The sequence below is a fragment of the Hippocampus bargibanti genome, linkage group LG09 (genome assembly GCF_051943395.1).
Source record: "Hippocampus bargibanti isolate YZ-2025 linkage group LG09, ASM5194339v1, whole genome shotgun sequence".
NCBI lineage: Eukaryota > Metazoa > Chordata > Actinopteri > Syngnathiformes > Syngnathidae > Hippocampus > Hippocampus bargibanti.
This window is the reverse complement of record NC_142742.1, coordinates 8716596-8733959: the sequence shown is the minus strand read 5'-3', so window position 1 is coordinate 8733959 and position 17364 is coordinate 8716596. Positions and strand designations below refer to the sequence as shown.

At 42.4% G+C, this 17364-nt stretch overlaps 1 protein-coding gene across 1 annotated transcript; it reads right to left on the bottom strand.

The window, feature by feature from the left end:
- Nucleotides 1–59: 59 nt before the first annotated feature.
- On the bottom strand, nucleotides 60–15077 carry rlf (RLF zinc finger). Its single transcript, XM_089004859.1, has 8 exons — nucleotides 14865–15077; nucleotides 10448–10602; nucleotides 9296–9377; nucleotides 7252–7387; nucleotides 6945–7147; nucleotides 6695–6831; nucleotides 6466–6607; nucleotides 60–5712 (listed from the first exon to the last, which is right to left on the bottom strand). Exons 1-8 carry the CDS (start codon nucleotides 15042–15044, stop codon nucleotides 1351–1353), a joined length of 5397 nt encoding a protein of 1798 aa, XP_088860985.1. The 5' UTR covers nucleotides 15045–15077; the 3' UTR covers nucleotides 60–1350.
- Between the last annotated feature and the right edge of the window lie 2287 nt (nucleotides 15078–17364).

Below are 17364 nucleotides of genomic sequence, written 5' to 3'. Positions count from 1 at the left end.
GCCGAAACACATTCACAAGCTAAATTCCTACTGTTGCATGAAATAAACACACTAACTAATATTGACACATGAAAAATCATGAAGAAAAATAACCATAAACCATTGAACATGTACATGATCTGCGTCTCTTTGCCATTTTTAACCAGTGTTTTCAAAATTTGTGCCAACTAACATTCTACCATTTCCAGCATATGGAACAAAGTTACAAAGAGTGTTTGACCTGCCGTTATGTTTTAATGTCTTTTAGCATCAAAAGTGCTTGCCATTGTTTTTCGTAGCACCACCATGATAGCAGTCGTCCAAGATGGACGCAGACGGTCCCGATGCTTGGTCGACATTTTTAAGCCAATCGTTTGCCTGACATGCCTCCACCAATTAAAGTCACAGACGTGGCTCTAATGACATGTAGTATGGCCATTTTCATTCAATTATTTCAACATTTAGCTTGTAGTCGAAGTGCACATTCCACCATGATGGCCCTGATCAACTAATGGAAAGACGCTTTGATCCTCTCCTTTCATCTCGAACTGCTTCATGTAACAAAGAAGTACAGAAAGTGCTTAAGAATGAATGACTGTCTTTGTGTTGTCACGTCGTCTTTGTGTTGTCATATTAGGTTAGTTTTCTTTAATCGACTTCAACGACGGTGCCGCAAGAGTGGCTGCCTTTCCAACAGTTGATGTATTGTTTTTCTACTTTCATTCCTTTCATCACTTTGCTGTAAATTTCTCATAATAACGGCAAATTGAATCCAATCCATTCCACTTATTTTTTTTTTCCATTTTCAGAATGACTTCCGCACTTGGTTTACCTTTTAAGCATGGTCCAGATACCCCAAGGACATGACTGCTGCACACGATATAAAATTGTTCAATGAAGTACAGTGAAGAAAACTATCCAGATCTCATGTCACCTTTGTGAAACCCTTAGCAGTTCATTCATTGAGGAACACTGTTAGCGTGGTATGAGAAAATAACACTTGCTATCAATTTACAGCTTTATTAGAAAGTTACACAGGTACCTCATCTTCAAGCACTGCAAATGTCACGCCTATTTCCTGCGGACCACTCAGTCACTCTTAGATTTTTGTCGGAGTTACGTTACATCTTGACATAGTAAAAAAACTGCTACTAACCATTTCTACAATCTGTAAAAATGTACATAGATCTTGAAGGACTTATATATGAACGTGAGAAAATTTGATTTGCTCCGAATGGGGGATTTTTCATGGCTTAAATTGTGTTGCTGATTTGCCAGTCGTCCATTTCTCAACTTAACAAAAACACAGCATCACAAATTAAAGAAAATGAATAACACTTGCAGTCCAACATGATTTAAAAAGGTGCAATATTAAACTTTGCTTCCCAGAAGCAGCTTGCTGTTGTTGGGTTCTGATGGGAAGAATTGAGGCAGGGTGGCCGTACATACTGGCTTGCCCAGGACCACCACGGGTCTGAGGTACTGAAGCTGCTTGATGGCCAAGTCACCGCACCCAGCGAGGGCTTTGTCCAGTATGGACTTCAAGTTTCGGACAGAGGGGAAGTCCGCAGTTGTACCGCGGGATTTGTAAAGCATCGGATGACTGCGTCTGCTTCGCGTGAACGAGATTCCCAGCTGCTTGTTTTCCTTGACTGAGCAACTGCGTCGGAAGGAGTCTCGGCGTTTTGCGATTGTCTTTTTGTCTTTCGGCGAGGTGTCTTGTATGAACTGGAGGAACGAAACCTCAAAACCGACTGGTTTATATGTGGTTATGTCAAAAGGGCTTGGTGGGGAGCCAAGAGGCTGAGGCTCGATTGTGTTTGATGGCTGTACGGCAATTTCATTCTTTCGCTTTAGAGGCTGCCGTACAGGCAGTGGAATTTTGGAAGCGTCCCGAAGACCCTCCTCCGCCGTAAAGAAGACAGAGCATGGTGGCGAGAGATTGATAGTCAAGGGGCGAAGGAGAGGTTTGATCTGTTCCAAGGTGAGCATTTTTTTTACTTGTATCTGACCATTCGGCATTGGGACAACGGTATCGTCAGCGGGCGTGCCGGTACTCAGTTCTCTGTACAAGACGTCATCGGCACAAACGAGGATGCCGTTTCTGTCCGCGGGGGGCAGCTGTTCCTCCACGGAGAATCTCAGAGGATCTGGAAGAGGTTCCATTTGGGTTTCTGGCTTGACAGAGTGCAGTGATAACTGTTCATCCGGTCCCTGCGATGTCTCCGCCTCTGGCTCATAATCCGTTTTGCTCGGGTTCTCTTTGAATGAGACGGTTGACTGAGCTGACTTCCGTTGAATCAACTCCTCCAGTTGCTCCGCATTGTAAAAGAGCTTAGCGGCATTATTTTGAAGGTAGCCATTTTTCATGTGGTGGACCGCTCTGTAGTGGCGGGTCAAACTATGTACGTACTTGAGGACGGAGTCGCAGTTTTGGATCATGCACGGGTGGGCCACACGTAAACAACGATCCTGGCACATTTGTAAAGCCTCTTCGTGCGATCTGAAAATATAAGCTTCGAAAGATCTTTTCCTTTTAGCCGTCAATGTTTTTTGGTCTTTGGTAGTATCTTCAACTTCATCCTCCGACTCTGTGGGTTGTTTCTGGTCATGCGTAGGTGATCCGTTTGAGATGGGTGAGGTGGAGTTAGGGGGTGTTACGTTTACCTCCTTTTGGCATTCTGAAATGGACTTTTTGTGAGTGCTCTGGAGCCGTAGCACCAAAGAGTCATAGTACTCACAGTGTCGATACAGGGTGTGTTTTTTCAGTGCCTCGTTGTGGGAGAATACTTTACTGCAGCCCTCATACTTGCACCTAATTAGACCTGGCATTTGAGAGTGCAAGATGCGGGTGTGACGCGCCAGGCTGCTTTTAAGGTGATAGGAGGCATGGCAGTTGACAAACTGACATTTATACTGGGGATTGGGTTCGTCCGAATTGGAGTCAGCGCTTTTCTTCACCATCTCCTTTTTGACTTCGGGATCGGGTTGCATTTCCTGTTCCAGCAGGAGCTGAGAACGTTTGTAATGATGCGTGAGCTGAAGGTGGCGTACGAGGCCTACTTGGGTGGAGAAGGCCGCGTCGCAGTTTTTGGCAACGCAATGAAAAGGTTTATTGAATTTGTCTAGAATATAGCAGAGGTTACTTTTGGACACCAAACGTCTTGTTCTGACTGGTGGTGTAACCTCATCCTCAGGATCTCCCTTGTGGTCACTTTCTTCCTCTTGAATCTCAGCTTGTTTTACAGCTAAGGATGAAGAACAAGTACTCTGGTTTTGTTTATTTTCACTGTTTTTTTTCACCTCATGTTCCCAATCGGGTACATCTATCTCCACCATCGGTTCCAATCTCGGGTTTGTAGTTTGTGCGCGGCTAAGTTGGTCCGCCAAACTGACAGGCAAGTGATGAAACCGAATGTAATGGGCCTTCAATCCCTTAATTTCTCGGTTGGCCTTGCAACAGATATGACACTTAAAGGGCTTAAATGACCCGTCCTTAAAACGTGTCATTCCTTTGGCCTCTTCAGGCGAGCGTCCGTGAATATTACAGTAGTGGCGCTGTAAACTGTAAGTCCGTGCGGTCCGAAAGCCACACGTTCCTATCATGCAAGCATAGGGTTTATTATGGTTAAGCGTTTCGACCGCTTTTTCTTTTGTTCCATTTCTTTTAAGTAGGTGGGAAGATCCTTTAGAAAGCAAAACCACGGCTTGTTTTTCTATAACAGTCTGGTGAAGGCATACTTTTGCTCCTTTGATAGACTGAGGCGGCGTATTTGGTACACCGGATGTCGACAAGGAATTGAGATCCAGTCTACTTAGCCTCATTAGAATTCCTTGAAGGACGTCATTTTTTGCTGGGCTTGGAGTATAATGGGGTGGAGTCGTCCATCCGTTTCCGTTTTCTCCTGGTGAGAAGGGAGCTGAGAGTTGGTTTTCACTTTCTTCGGTGTCTGACTCCTCTGCAGTCTTTATCTTTTTGGACTGTGGACCCTGCTCCTTGTCGTGCTTGTGCTCTTTGTTCTCCAGCTTAAGGTGTTCTGGGTGGGCGTGTTTCAGGTGTCTCTGGACATCTCGTGCTCGGGAGAAAGTCATACCGCACCTCTCAAATCCACAGGTGAATTTGTTTCCATCGAAACACATGGCCACAACAGTCACCACTGTTTTGGACTTGACATCACCAGAGGAGGTGTAGGTTTGTTGGCCATCTTCGGTGAAACAATCTTCCGCGTCATTTGGACTATTAACAAGGGAGGCCTTTTCCAAATCAGCCTTGAAAATGGTCTCTTTTGCTTTTCTCTGAGCTTCAAAGTCCTCTTCAGAGAAAGTAATGTTGTGTGTAGATAGATGCTCAATAAATTCCCTTTTGGAAAAGTAGAATTTTTTACATACGGATGTTGGGCAAGTGAATGCAGCATCCCTGAAATGTTGTGCCTCGTGGTGGTAAAGTTGTCCCAGGTCGGAGTAATTCACACAGCAGCCCTCAAGCTCGCACTGGTAGCTCAACTGATGGGTGTGGTCCTGCTTGTGCAACACAAGGTCATTGGACGAACAAAAGCGAGCGCCGCAACCCATCACCACGCACATGTACGGTTGTCGATAGTAGTGATTTTTTCGATGTTTGTGGTGATGGTAAGCAGAGACAAAATGGCGCCGGCAAAAGGCACACTTCTGCCGTTGCGCTCTCATCTGATAAAAATGCTTCACATTCTCATCTTCTTTGTGTTCTGACTTTAAGTGCACGTACAAGTACTTGGAATGTTTAAAAACCTTGGAGCATCCGGTTCCGGGACAGAAATACTCCTCTCGGTTTTGCAGACTGAAGTGCTGGTTCATGTAATCGAACGTCACATGCTCGTTGTCCACGCACTTGTCTTTGACAGTTTTGGCTTGATGCACAATGTGCTGCAGGACTTTAGGATCGTGCGTGGATTCGTAATACAAAAGTAAAGAAGGGTCAACGATTATCTCACCAGGTTCAATCTCGTCATCTTCTATCTTTAAGTTCTTACCGCATGAATGCGTATCACTTTGGAGGTGATGATTCATGTGGGGAAGAAGCTCCATTCTGCTTGTAAAATTCTGCAGGCAAATGGGGCAGGGATGCTGGTCGTTTACACTGTGTTTTTTGGAATGATGGATGATTTGAATGTCAGTGTAGGACCTTGTACAAATCCGACAACATAACTTCGGTCTCCTCCTCACTACTCCTCCTCCTCCTCCAACCCTGCGAGCAGGTTTTTCGGCAGGCTGCTTGTGAAGAAGACGACTTCCATTGACACAACGTTTGTGCTCAGTTTCATCTGTCAGTGTGTTGACTTGTGGTGTTTCACTTTCTTCCTCTTCCTCTTCCCCTTCCGACTCAGGTTTCAACCCAAGAAGGGTTATACAGTGATACTTGAGAGCTTTCCAGTCCCAAAATTCAGGGTCAATGGGCCAGTGGGCCTTCAACACGAGCAGCAGTTCACAGCGTAGCGAGTTGGGAATGAGGCCGTTTTCGTTCTCGTATTTTTGGTCTGGGCACTGGTAGAGCTCCTGGAGGCAGTTTAACACCTGCTGGCTGGGACCAAGTTGGAACTCAGTGAGGAGACATGCCCGCTTGACTTCCAGATCATTGAGAAGGAGGCCAGACACCACCTTACAAATGCGGATTCTGCTTTCCGAGTCATTCTGTTTTGGAAGTTGTAGAGCTTTAACGCACAGCTCCACTGAGGCAGCGCTGCCCATTGCCCCTGCCTGAAAAATAGAGAAATTGCTTAAAGTAAGAGTTCATCATCATTTTCAGCATATATATCACAATATAATAATATATAAAGTCACAATCACCACCATTTAAATGTGAAAAACGTGGCTTCCGCGAGTGACCTGTGTTGCACTGGAGAAACAAGTTTTGTTCACAATAATGTCTTCGTCAGATAATTGTAATACAACTTAACTCATTCACCGCCACATGTGTGCAAAAAAGTGTCCACTCCAGTGCCAGGGTTTTTGTCATTTTCACTCAAATTCCAGGACCCACAGAATATTGACTTTTAGGACTACATAAACATTCAATGCAGCGTAAGAAACCTTAGACTCTCTTCTTTTATCAGAAAAAAAGAGTTAATTTCCAATTTATATGGATCTGGAGTTATGAGCTTGAAATGAGGGCGGCTGTCCAAAATACAATGCAAAAAACACTGCCAAAGGTCTGAGAAACGCTTTATCGGCACCCCTGTAAGAAAAATTAAAATCCTAACAAATTCGGGAATGGCGCTCCACATCACACCTTTCAGGAATGGCAGTAAAAAAGTTAATATCGGGGCTATTTCAACATTGCGATGTAGCTGTTATCATTAGATCCGTAAAAAAAACATAGATATTGTCACACATTCGAATGTATAAATCATCCGGCTATTGTTGTCACATTACTATGAAACTATTTGCCGTATTATTGTGTAATTGTGAACTTAAATTATTATCAAGACAGTATGGAAAAAGAAACCTGACCTCTGTCTGAATTAACTGAACCAGGTGAAGCAAATGTTGCACTGTTACGGCAATGGCACCCAGCTGAAGGCATCTTTCAAGAAAAGACACGAGAGAAGGGTCCAGCTTTCTCTGAAGTTTACTCCATAATTGTACCAGCTCCCTATGGATAGAAAAACATGTTCAACAAAGTTGAATGAGCTGACAGTAGTGAGTTGACAAGCGCATCAACTTTCGGCATCAGACTCACCAGGTATGATTAAGGCTGGGCTGCTGAAGGTGCTGTGTCAAGAAGGTTGTGCACAAGATGAAGCCCGTATTCTCCTCCCCCTCCATTTCCAAATTTGTGGTGATCTCAAGAACATCCTTGCAGTCTTGCCTGCATATCTGTTACGGAGTCAAGTATAATATGTGAGGAAGGAGACAAGACAAATAAAGCAAATTAAAAATATTGACGAGGAAAAAAACATTGTACATGAAGACAAAGTAGAAGCCTTTACCTCCCTAATTGCTTCTTCATTTGGAAGCAGCTGGCAGAGCAATGAGACATATGTGTGATGAAATGTAGCATGGTTGGAGATGGTGCTGCAGCCTGTGCAAGCTTTTGCCAGCACAACAGCCCTGGCCACCTCACCCATCTTCTCCAAATGCTTCACCCGCATCTCCATGAAGCCCTCGCCCTCCAAACTGATATATGCGTCAACTACAAAAAGAGTAAATAATGCATTGATGAGTAAACTATCACAAACGGGCCAATATGATGTCAAGATTGAAGTTACTCTGATGGAATCAATTTTTTTTTTTAACCTTCTTGTTGGACGGTGGGCTGGCCTGACAGGAGAGCTGTGAGGATTGGATTGCTCCACGCGCCCCCCTGTCCTGTGATCTGCAGTAATGCTTGAAGATCCGTACTACCATACTGTAACAAGGTCTCATGAGCAATCTGAAAGACACAATTCAAAAGAAAAACATTTTGTGAAGAATAAACAGACTGGGTGACTTGGACTTGGTCTCAATAAAAGTCAGTCTATTGAAAATATGACGTGGAGTGTCATTCCCAAATTTGTTCAGGTTGTTTTTTTCTTGTGAGGGGTGCAGATAAAGCACTGGACAGACCTCTAACAATGTTTTTCCCTTCCAGGGGGCAGCAGTCGCCTTTTGTCCATGTTAGCGCTTTGTTCCAGCTTCAGTTGTTGTTAAAAGCGCTACGTGAACCAATACACGTGTATTGCATGGTATTTTGTGCAACCACCCCCATTTTCTAGCTCAGATAACTCCAGACCCATATAACTGAGGAACTAACTCTTTTTGTCTGATGAAAGAAGAGAGTCTAAGGCAGTAGTTCTTAAATTCGATCGAATCCTAGGGGTTTGGTGAGTCGGTCTTAGGGGTTCGGTGGATCCTCCGCCACAAAGGTCCACCCCACAGTCTAGTCTGCAGTTAGTAGGGACAGTCATTGGAAGAAGGGTTCGGTGAATGAGCATATGAAACTGGTGGGGTTCGGTGCCTCCAACAAGATTAAGAACCACTGATCTAAGGTTTCTTACGCTGCATTGAATGCTTATGTAGTCATAAAACTCTGTGGGTTCTGGAATTTGAGTGAAAATGACAAAAACCCTGTCACTGGAGTGGACACATTTTTTGCACGTCTGGCAGTGAATGAGTTAATTGGAAACCAATGTGTCTTCCACTTCTGAACTTAAGTCTAGTCATAGAGCACTTTAGAACAACCATCGCTGTATGCAAAGTACTGTACGTGGAGCAAATATCATATATACAACAACAAAGCCAATTTTATTAGACTTTTTTATAATAATATATTTCATTTATAAGCGCCTTTCAAAACTCTCAAGGACACTTTAGAATCACAGGATAGTTCTATGGCTAACAGTATCTCCATTACAGATTTAAGATAAGTTTACATTTTGACTAAATATGGATCAATTGGAAAAATGTGGTACAAAATCATTACATCCAGAAAAATACGAAAATAATATAATGATCCAAAAGAGGGTCCTACATCAAATTTTGGGGAGTGGCCCAAGAGCCATGTAGTAGTAGCCCTGTCAGAAAATATAACACGATGAGCTTAAATGTTGGCTTCATATCAGAATAAGAAGACGTTTATTCATCCCACAACGGAGAAATGGAGATGTGTCATTCAAGCCTTTGAGAAGATATTACTCTTGGGTAGCTTTTTGTGTCTTCTGGCTTATTTTAATATAGTATAAACTTGATATGAATATGTAACAGTAGTGATAGAGAATGGATAGAAAAGAAGTCATATTTAAAATATTCATGCCGCCGAACAGAAGGCCCACAATGGAAGTACAGAAAATCTGGGGTCAATTTGCGGTGAACAGACACAGCCATTTAAACTGTCATCATCATCTGGCTTTGGACTAATTTAGGACTTGGCAAACTTCGCAGGAAGAGGTCATTAGCCAGGTTAAAAATTTATCAGTTCATGGAAAGAAGAACCAATTAAAATGTCTATGTTCTGTTGTTTCATGAATGTTGGTGCTTGGGACGTCCAGGGGTGTGGTATTCAAATCAAGACTAAGTTTTACCAATGTATCACTTAAATTTGCATGTACTCTCAATAAATAGCTTGGCAGAGGGCTGCAGAATTTGGGCGTCGGTCATGAATGGCTACGTCCCCGGACGACAGTAAAAGACAATCTTCCTGTGTTCGAGCCTTTGTTTAGTGTCTGACCGAACATCTCTGACAAGTTGTCATTTTGTGGGTTTTTCCAAGCGATGCCTTAGTCGCCAAAAACATGCTGATTGATGAATAAGCAATGAAAATGTTGATTCCATTTTCAGGGTACCGGAATAGAAGTAGCCTTACCTGAACAGATTGATGGAATTGAACCCAGGCTTCATACGGGATTTCATTATCCGGCACTGACAGAAATAGTTCAAAGCAGCTTCTGCATGACAAACAAAAGAGATTGCTGGTATAAATGATCAAAATTAACTAAGAAGCTATTCACAGCTCTTCGTCTGTGTAATCTCTCAGTCGTACAGGAGTGGTCCATCGATGAAAAGGTTTCATCTGTACTTCAAGGTCATCTGTACTTCTTTGAAGGTGTCGGACGTTTTGCTTCTTATCCAAGAAACTTCGTCAGCAAACTAGTCATAATGGTAGTTTAGGCCCTATATATATATATCCCTACTGTCCAGACATGGCGGTGCCGGACTCTGCTATGATAGGTCCCTGCTCTCAGGTTGGGGGGAGCAGAGGACTACTCCCTGCAGCTGCACTGATAGTTCCTATTGTTCTGACTAACGACTGGCCTGATTACCCCACTTCGACCACTTGCACCTAAAAGCTAGCGACCACTAATTTGACGACAATGAGGTTAAAATAATAATACATTTTATTTCAAGCGCCTTTCAAAACCCCCAAGGACACTTTACAATAAAAACAATAAAACAAAGCACATAACAATAAAACCATAAGTAAAATGATACATAATAAAATAGCAGATAGAACTATACATTGAAAGCAATTTTAAACAAGTGGGTTTTGAGGTGAGCCTTGAAAATAGGGAGGGAGTCAATATTGCGGATGTTGGGTGGAAGAGAATTCCAGAGTTTGGGAGCAGAGCGGCTGAAAGCTCTGCAACCCATCGTGGTGAGACGGGCAGAGGGCACATAGAGGTGAAGGGAGGATGAAGATCTGAGGGACCGAGACGCGCAGAGCTCCTTTTATACAATTTGCAAGCGTGTGCTATGTGTCAGGGTGATACGCACATCAAGGAGATCAAGGAATTGAAAGACATGAAAGTGTTGAAAGGCGCCCTTCAAAATCATACACGATCGTTCATACAATAGCCTGCTTAGGCAACATAGGATTAGTAATACTGATGAGGTGATACCGGTATTCTTATCATGCAACTCACCTGGCAGTGAATGAGTTAATTGGTACCCAATTCAATTGTGTGATATGCCCAAAGAAGTAAAACAAAATATTTTCATTGGGAGAACTTGTACTCACAGAGCAAGCCTCTTCAAAACAAGAGTCACTTTGTCCGACTCAGCGCTGAGGTGCGAGCGGGCAGCTGCGAAGCAGTTTATGGAAAGGCAGTAGACCTCCAGAAGTGGAAGACCATGGTCGACGGAGTTTCTGCTGCCAGCGTAATGCATAAGTGCCTGGGGAGTGAAGGAGATACACAGATACTTCCATGACAGTGGTTTTCCCATTTGAACAATCAGAAGCAGGTGAGATTTCTGAGGTGTTTCCTCCTAAGGGGAAAGGGGAGATGCTAGACTGCTCCTGATTGATCCCACTTGCCACTGTCGGGTTTGTGATGCCACTGATTAGGCACAAGGGGGTTACCTTAGCGTAACCCATACAAACTGTCAAATACAGGATATTTTTTTTAAAATGAAATAAAATACAACCCGGTAGTCGAGTACACCGGCTTCACAGTGCAGAGGTCGCCGGTTCGCGTCCCGGCCTCCCTGTGTGGAGTTTGCATGTTCTCCCCGGACCCGCGTGGGTTTTCTCCGGGTCGTCCGGTTTCCTCCCACACTCCAAAAACATGCATGGCAGGCAGATTGACCACTTCAAATTGTCCCTAGGTGTGAGTGTGATAGTGACTGTTGTTCGTCTTTGTGTGCCTTGCAATTGGCTGGCAATCAATTCAAGGTGTCCCCCGCCTCGTGCCCGAAGACAGCTGAGGTAGGCTCCAGCACCCCCCGCGACCCTAATGAGGAATAACCGGTACGGAAAATGGATGGATGGAAATAAAATAGTGATACCTCAGCTTACGAACGCTTTAGTTTACGAACTTTTTGCATTACGAACATTACATTCGCGAGAATATAATCTTGGTATACGAACGAGTCTTCGGCAAACGAACCAAACCACAAGGAGCGCCACAGTGGCTGGCGGACTAGTTTTCGATGGAAGAACACCAAACCACACGGTCGAACAGCGCCACGGTGGGTGCAGCACTAGTTTTCATACTTGAGTGTATACGTGGTTTGTTATCAAGGATATTTTTCCTATTATGGGACCGAAAAAGACCCCATCCCAGGCCCACAGGCCAGTGTTCAGCCGAAGAGGACACAAAAAAAATTCCCATCGAGCAGAAGAAGATCATCGAGAAACACGAACGAGGTGTGCATTCGTGTGACTTAGCTCCCCACTACCAGTATGCTAAGTCAACCATTGCTATGTGTGGCTCAGGGTGTTTCTGTGTTATCTAAGCAACAGTCTCAGGCAATAGAAGAGGTTGAAATTTTTCTGTTGATTTGGATTAATGAAAAGCAGCTAGCAGGGGACATTGTGAGTGAGGGTATTATCGCCGAGAAAGCATGGCAACAATGTGCATGCGGAACTATTGCGGCTTGGAATTGAAGTAGATTTATGTGGGACAGGAGATGTGAGATAATCTCTTTGTCAATGGATGCTACAGTTTCATGTTTGCTTTCAAAATTTAGATTGTAGCAGACGTACACATTCCACCATGATGTCTCTGATCCGCTGGTGAAAAGAAGGCTTTCATCCTCTCCTCTTTCTTCGTGTAATAAAGCATTTGTCTTGTACTCAAACATCAAAGAGCACATGGGGAAAGTTATTAATATTTCAAAACTGCCCATGTTATTACGTTCCTATTGTGTTTATTTTGCTTTGTGTTGACTATTATGTAAAGCGCTCAGCTACAGCTTTTGTGAAAACGCTTTTGGTGCGCCACAAGCATGGCTGCCTTTCCAGCAGCTCCTGTATTATTTTTTTCTACTTCTTTCTTTCCTCTTCCTTCCATAACTTTGCTGCTGTGAAATGTAAATGTCTTCACTGGGAGACTATCAAAAACTAATCCAGTCCAATCCAATATACATTAGCATGTATTGCATTGCCTGTCTATATACACACTCACATCAGTGTCGTGACTTGGTGTCACTTCCGGGTTGGGCCAACGCTGGCACGAATGGCTGTTGCTCACCCGCAGAAAAAAAAGTTCTTATCCCGTGACTGTAGTGTCCTTGATAGTTTTGAAAGGCGCTTAGAAATAAAATGTATTCTCTATATTTAGTTGATTGAAAATATTCATAAAAAGTTCATTTTGACAAAAAAGTTCATTTTTTGACATTGGGTCAAAATAAACCTGACCTGTTTTTTTGGTCAAAGTCAAGTCATTTCTGGCCACCATGGATTTGTTTTATTTCATTTAAAGGCCAACCGACGCCCCCCGACAAGTTGTGTTCAATAATTTGTAAAATCGCTTAAATGACTTCTACTGAGCGTATTTTACAAAGATTCCACCGCATACAGCTATATTTTACGTTTTAAGACTCGCGCTGAATATTCCGGAAGTCTTGTTTTCGAGTTTGTGACGAGTCCTCACCCTACGTCACTGAAGGAACGCCCCTCACCGAGAAAGGACATACCTTGCATCACCTCAATGCATTTTGCGGGACTTTGTTTGGTCTGAAAACTTTGTGTTGATGGCGAAATTAGAAGGAAAACACATAAATAACGCAATGGTAAATCCTTGTCTGTTGTGACAAAAATGTTGAGCCCATTTCCACACGGAGTTTTGTCGCCATCTTCTGCCTTTTTTGGGTGCGACATTTCCCCCTCTGATGCCTCAAAATGACACGGAATAAATTATTTAATCGATTGCAAACACGTATGCTTTCCTCTTCAGAACTATTTGAATCATATTCATAACTGGATGAGTAACAAGAAAGCATGTTCTCCGAATCTGAAGCCATTGTTTTGACTCTCGAGCAAGGCAAGACGTCTTGGCGTGACACCACGAACAAGGCGGCGGGACCTTCTGAAACAGGCCACTTCCGGTTTAAATTTTTTTGCAGTTTCAGCACACTTTGAGTCATCTTTATTGTTGTTTTGCATTTGACTAAAAATATCATCCTGCGTGTTTTGGGTATTTTAGATGCTATTAAACGTTTCTGATGTCAGTTAGGAAACAAAAAAGTGATGTCGGTTGTCCTTTAAGCAAGGGTACTCATAATTTTGTCCATGTGGACATTACCTTTGAAAACCTACTGGTTCGACACAAAATTGTATTTTTAAAGTTAAAAATGTGCGCCGTCAACATCCCGCAGGATAGTGAGTTTGTCATCCCGAGGCACCTGAGTACCAGACAGACGCCCATGCACGCTGGGTACCCACGGGGAGCCTTGATTAATTCCCCACTGTCTATTTACGGCACATCCACTAAGGGGAACTTCCTAAAGGATTTCAGCCTAGGAGATTTGAGTGTAATTACATTGGGACTACTTCCGACTTGAAGGTGATGCCAGAGTTAATAGCCTAGTTTGTGCAAAAAAAGGCTATTTAAGAAATAGACGACAATTATATGGGATGCAAATTTAAATGTTGATTGTTGTGTTACGATTAAAATTAAATTTTCTCACAGTATGTGAGGAACACAAAATTGCAAGCTGGTAGATGTGGTGGTGTTTCTCCATGGTTTATAGTCTGGTGGCTTCATGGGCTGATTACCTCATTCTTTTCTCTGTCATCAGAATTAGAATACCATGATCAAATACATAGACACTTTATGATGCTCAGGTACATTTTTTCCCTGCCTATGTCAATGCACCTTCAAATCTCAAATGGACTTCTGTATGTTTGAATTATAGAACTATTTTGAAGATGATCTTTTGAAGAATGTGAGCAGTTCTCTGAAAACCCCCTTTGAACATTGTCACAACTGCCCTAAAAAAAAAATCATACATTTAGTGAATCTGCAGTTTCAGATTCAAAATTCCTTCAGTTTTGTTTGATTTAAGACCAGAATGGTCATTTTAACATTCGATATATGGTACTTTTTAACCTGGAACAACTTTAATGGATACAGATGGCAACATTTACAAAAAAAAGCATATCAGAATCAGAAAGCCTTTAATAGTCCCACAATGGGAAAATGTGCAATATAAAAACGTTTTATATCTTTTGGGGCAAAAGTCTTCTTTTCTGAAAAAGTCTTCTTTTCCTTTTTAAAGGCCAGATTAGACAAGAGCAATATTTGTATCTACGCCTATTTCTGAACGTGCAATTATGAATGCAGATAGCAATACTGTAGTGTAACGAGGGGTGTTACTGAGCTTCCTCAAACACAAAACATTGATTTGATTTCAACACAGCCAGTAGCGAACTAAATTTATTTAATATTGTACGATCATGATTTTAGTTCCTTTCTTTTTGTTGAACACCGTATAGTTGGATACGTTTATGCAGAAACACGTTTTGCAATTACAAAAAGGGCGCAATTCTTTTCATAAGTTTGCTGCTGTGAAATTTCAATTTCTCCACTGCGAGACTAATAAAGGCAAATCCAATCCAATCGATCTCAATATCTCGACTATCTTGAGGAAAACAACCCAAACTGAGCAAGCGGTATGCTAATGCTAGTATTAAGGATTCACGCACTCGTTACCTGACAAAAGTTGTCGCAGTAGTCTGCAGACGACGCCGCGGAAAATTCTTGTTGCCTGAGCCCATCTTCAAATGCCCTCAATGTGGCCAACAGGGTTTCCATTGCAACCAGCGTGTCTTCGGCCGTGTCCAGGCCCCGCTCGCTCCATTCGTGATCAAGATCGACGTTCCGCTCCGCCATCTTCCCTCTCCTCCACGGCGCGTATGCACTAGGGCAGTATGACACCGCCTTCTTTTCTTCTTCTTTGGTTCCGATCGCGGTTTACAACCTATCCTTGTGCATTACCGCCACTCTAAGATTATGAAAATCGAGAGTTTGATGCAAATTTCGAAAAATTTATCTCTCTATCTATCTCGGTCAAGATTATATTTATAATCAGTAAAGTGAATTTGATTACGGTAAAGACAAGAATGAGTGTTAGAAATATGTATTAGCCCATTGGAGCGCCTCGAGCATTTTATTTTATATCGGAACTAAAATACATTTATTCATTATTTTCTCAGCCCTTCGACATACCTTTCAACCGTGGTTAATAGATGCCCTGATAAAACAATTCCTGGATAAAAAATGTAGTTGTAATGTAGTTGAAATCATTTCAAATGATAAAAAATGCTCACACAAGATGAAATGCAAACAATATACTGCACATGCGCACGTTATACTTTTATCAATCCGACCGTACGAAGCAATAAAAAAATATATTTTTAAGATTGAGGATTACGTTTGCTGGTTTGCCGTGACAATAGTAGCGATCGGCGGCAGCATTCTCGTTGGCTCCTAGCAACTGAAACAAACTGGATTTGTGCCAAAATTGTCTTTGTAAAATCGGGTCACAATTTTTTTCCCGTATAGAAGTTGCAGTACGCCGTCCATGCTTTGAAATTATCAAAAAAAACGTATGAAATACGGGGGAAACGTATACTACACGTTAACACGTTTTATGTAACGCCGCCTTTTGCACCAGGAAAGGACAAATCTTGAAAGTGTGCCTGATGAAAGATCTTGTCGTGTCATTCTAAATAAATTCAAACGTTTAATGGTAAATTCTAAAAACATGCAAACACTGGTGACTTAATTGTCAATTGTGAATCATAAAAACCATAATTCCATCTGTTAGATTAGGATTCTTTGACATGTAAGTAGATAGATGACTCAAGCAATGCTATTGTGTGACTTTCTTTGATGCGCATCTTTGTATCATCGATGAGAAGGTTTCTTCAGCCGTCATCTGTACAAAAGTGAAGGTTTCGGACGTTTCGCCTCCTATCCAAGAGGCTTCGTCAGCGAACTAAAGTCTGACTGGTCGTATCGGCCCCATTTATATATCCCTAATGTCCAGACATGGTGGCGCCGGACACAGCTATGATAGGTCCCTACTCTCAGGTTGGGAGGGGCGGGGGACCCCTCCCTGTGGCCCCACTGATTGTACCTACATTCCTGACTAACGATTGGCCTATTACCCCCACTGCCCCCGGTATCACCTCATCAGCATAACGACCCTCATCAGCATTGCGAAAGTTGCCTAACCTGTTTTGCCTAAGCAGGCTATTGTATGAACGATCCAAATTGAACCTCACCCCACCAGACCGATTTAACGAAGGATTTTGTTGTTTTATAAGAATCGCTTCTTTTACGCCCCTTTCAAACCATCTATGTTCTTTCGCTAAGATTTTAACCTCATTGTCGTCAAATGAGTGGTTGCTAGCTTTTAGGTGCAAATGTACTGCCGATTGAGGCCCACTAGTATTATCCCTGCGATGTTGATAAAGTCTTTTTTTGAGAATTTGTTGAGTCTCCCCAATGTACTGCTCTTTACAATTTTCATTCTTACAATGTATGGAATAAACTACATTACTTTGTTTTTCATTTGGTAGCCTATCTTTTGGATGCACTAATTTTTGCCTTAACGTGTTTATCGGTTTGAAATAAGTAGGAATTTTATGTTGCCAAAGGACTCTTTGTAATTTTTCAGAAACTCCTGCAATGTACGGTACTGCTACTCCTCTCCTTTTTGAATCTTGAGAATTATTGGTTTCGTTCGCTATTCTTTCTTTCTGACATTTGTTGAATGACCACTGAGGGTACCCACAGTTAGTGAGTGCTCTCCTGATATGTTTTGACTCCTTTTCTCTACCTTCAGTGCTAGTTGGTATTAGTTTAGCCCTATGCTGGAGGGTTCTGATAACTCCTAGTTTATGTTGTAAAGGGTGGTTAGAGTCAAAAAGTAAGTATTGGTCAGTGTGCGTAGCCTTCCTGAAGACTTCTGTTTTTAGCGCTCTGTCCTCTTTTATAATTACTTTACAATCCAAGAAGGCTAGTTGGTTCTCTTGAATGTCCTCACGAGTAAATTTAATGTTGAAGTCTACAGAGTTGAGGTGATCTGTGAAGGATTGAATTTCTTGTTTCTTAATTATGACAAAAGTATCGTCCACATATCTAAACCAGTGTCTAGGTTTTGTCCCTGGGAAGGATGTGAGGGCCTGTTTCTCCATCTCTTCCA

Coding starts and splice junctions, on each gene's coding strand:
- rlf (XM_089004859.1), bottom strand. CDS start 15,044: ATGGCGGAGCGGAACGTCGATCTTGATCACGAATGGAGCGAGCGGGGC. Junction 9,378..10,447: donor GTTTTGAAGAGGCTTGCTCT/GTGAGTACAAGT, acceptor TTTGTCATGCAG/AAGCTGCTTTGAACTATTTC. Junction 6,832..6,944: donor ATGAAGAAGCAATTAGGGAG/GTAAAGGCTTCT, acceptor ACTCCGTAACAG/ATATGCAGGCAAGACTGCAA.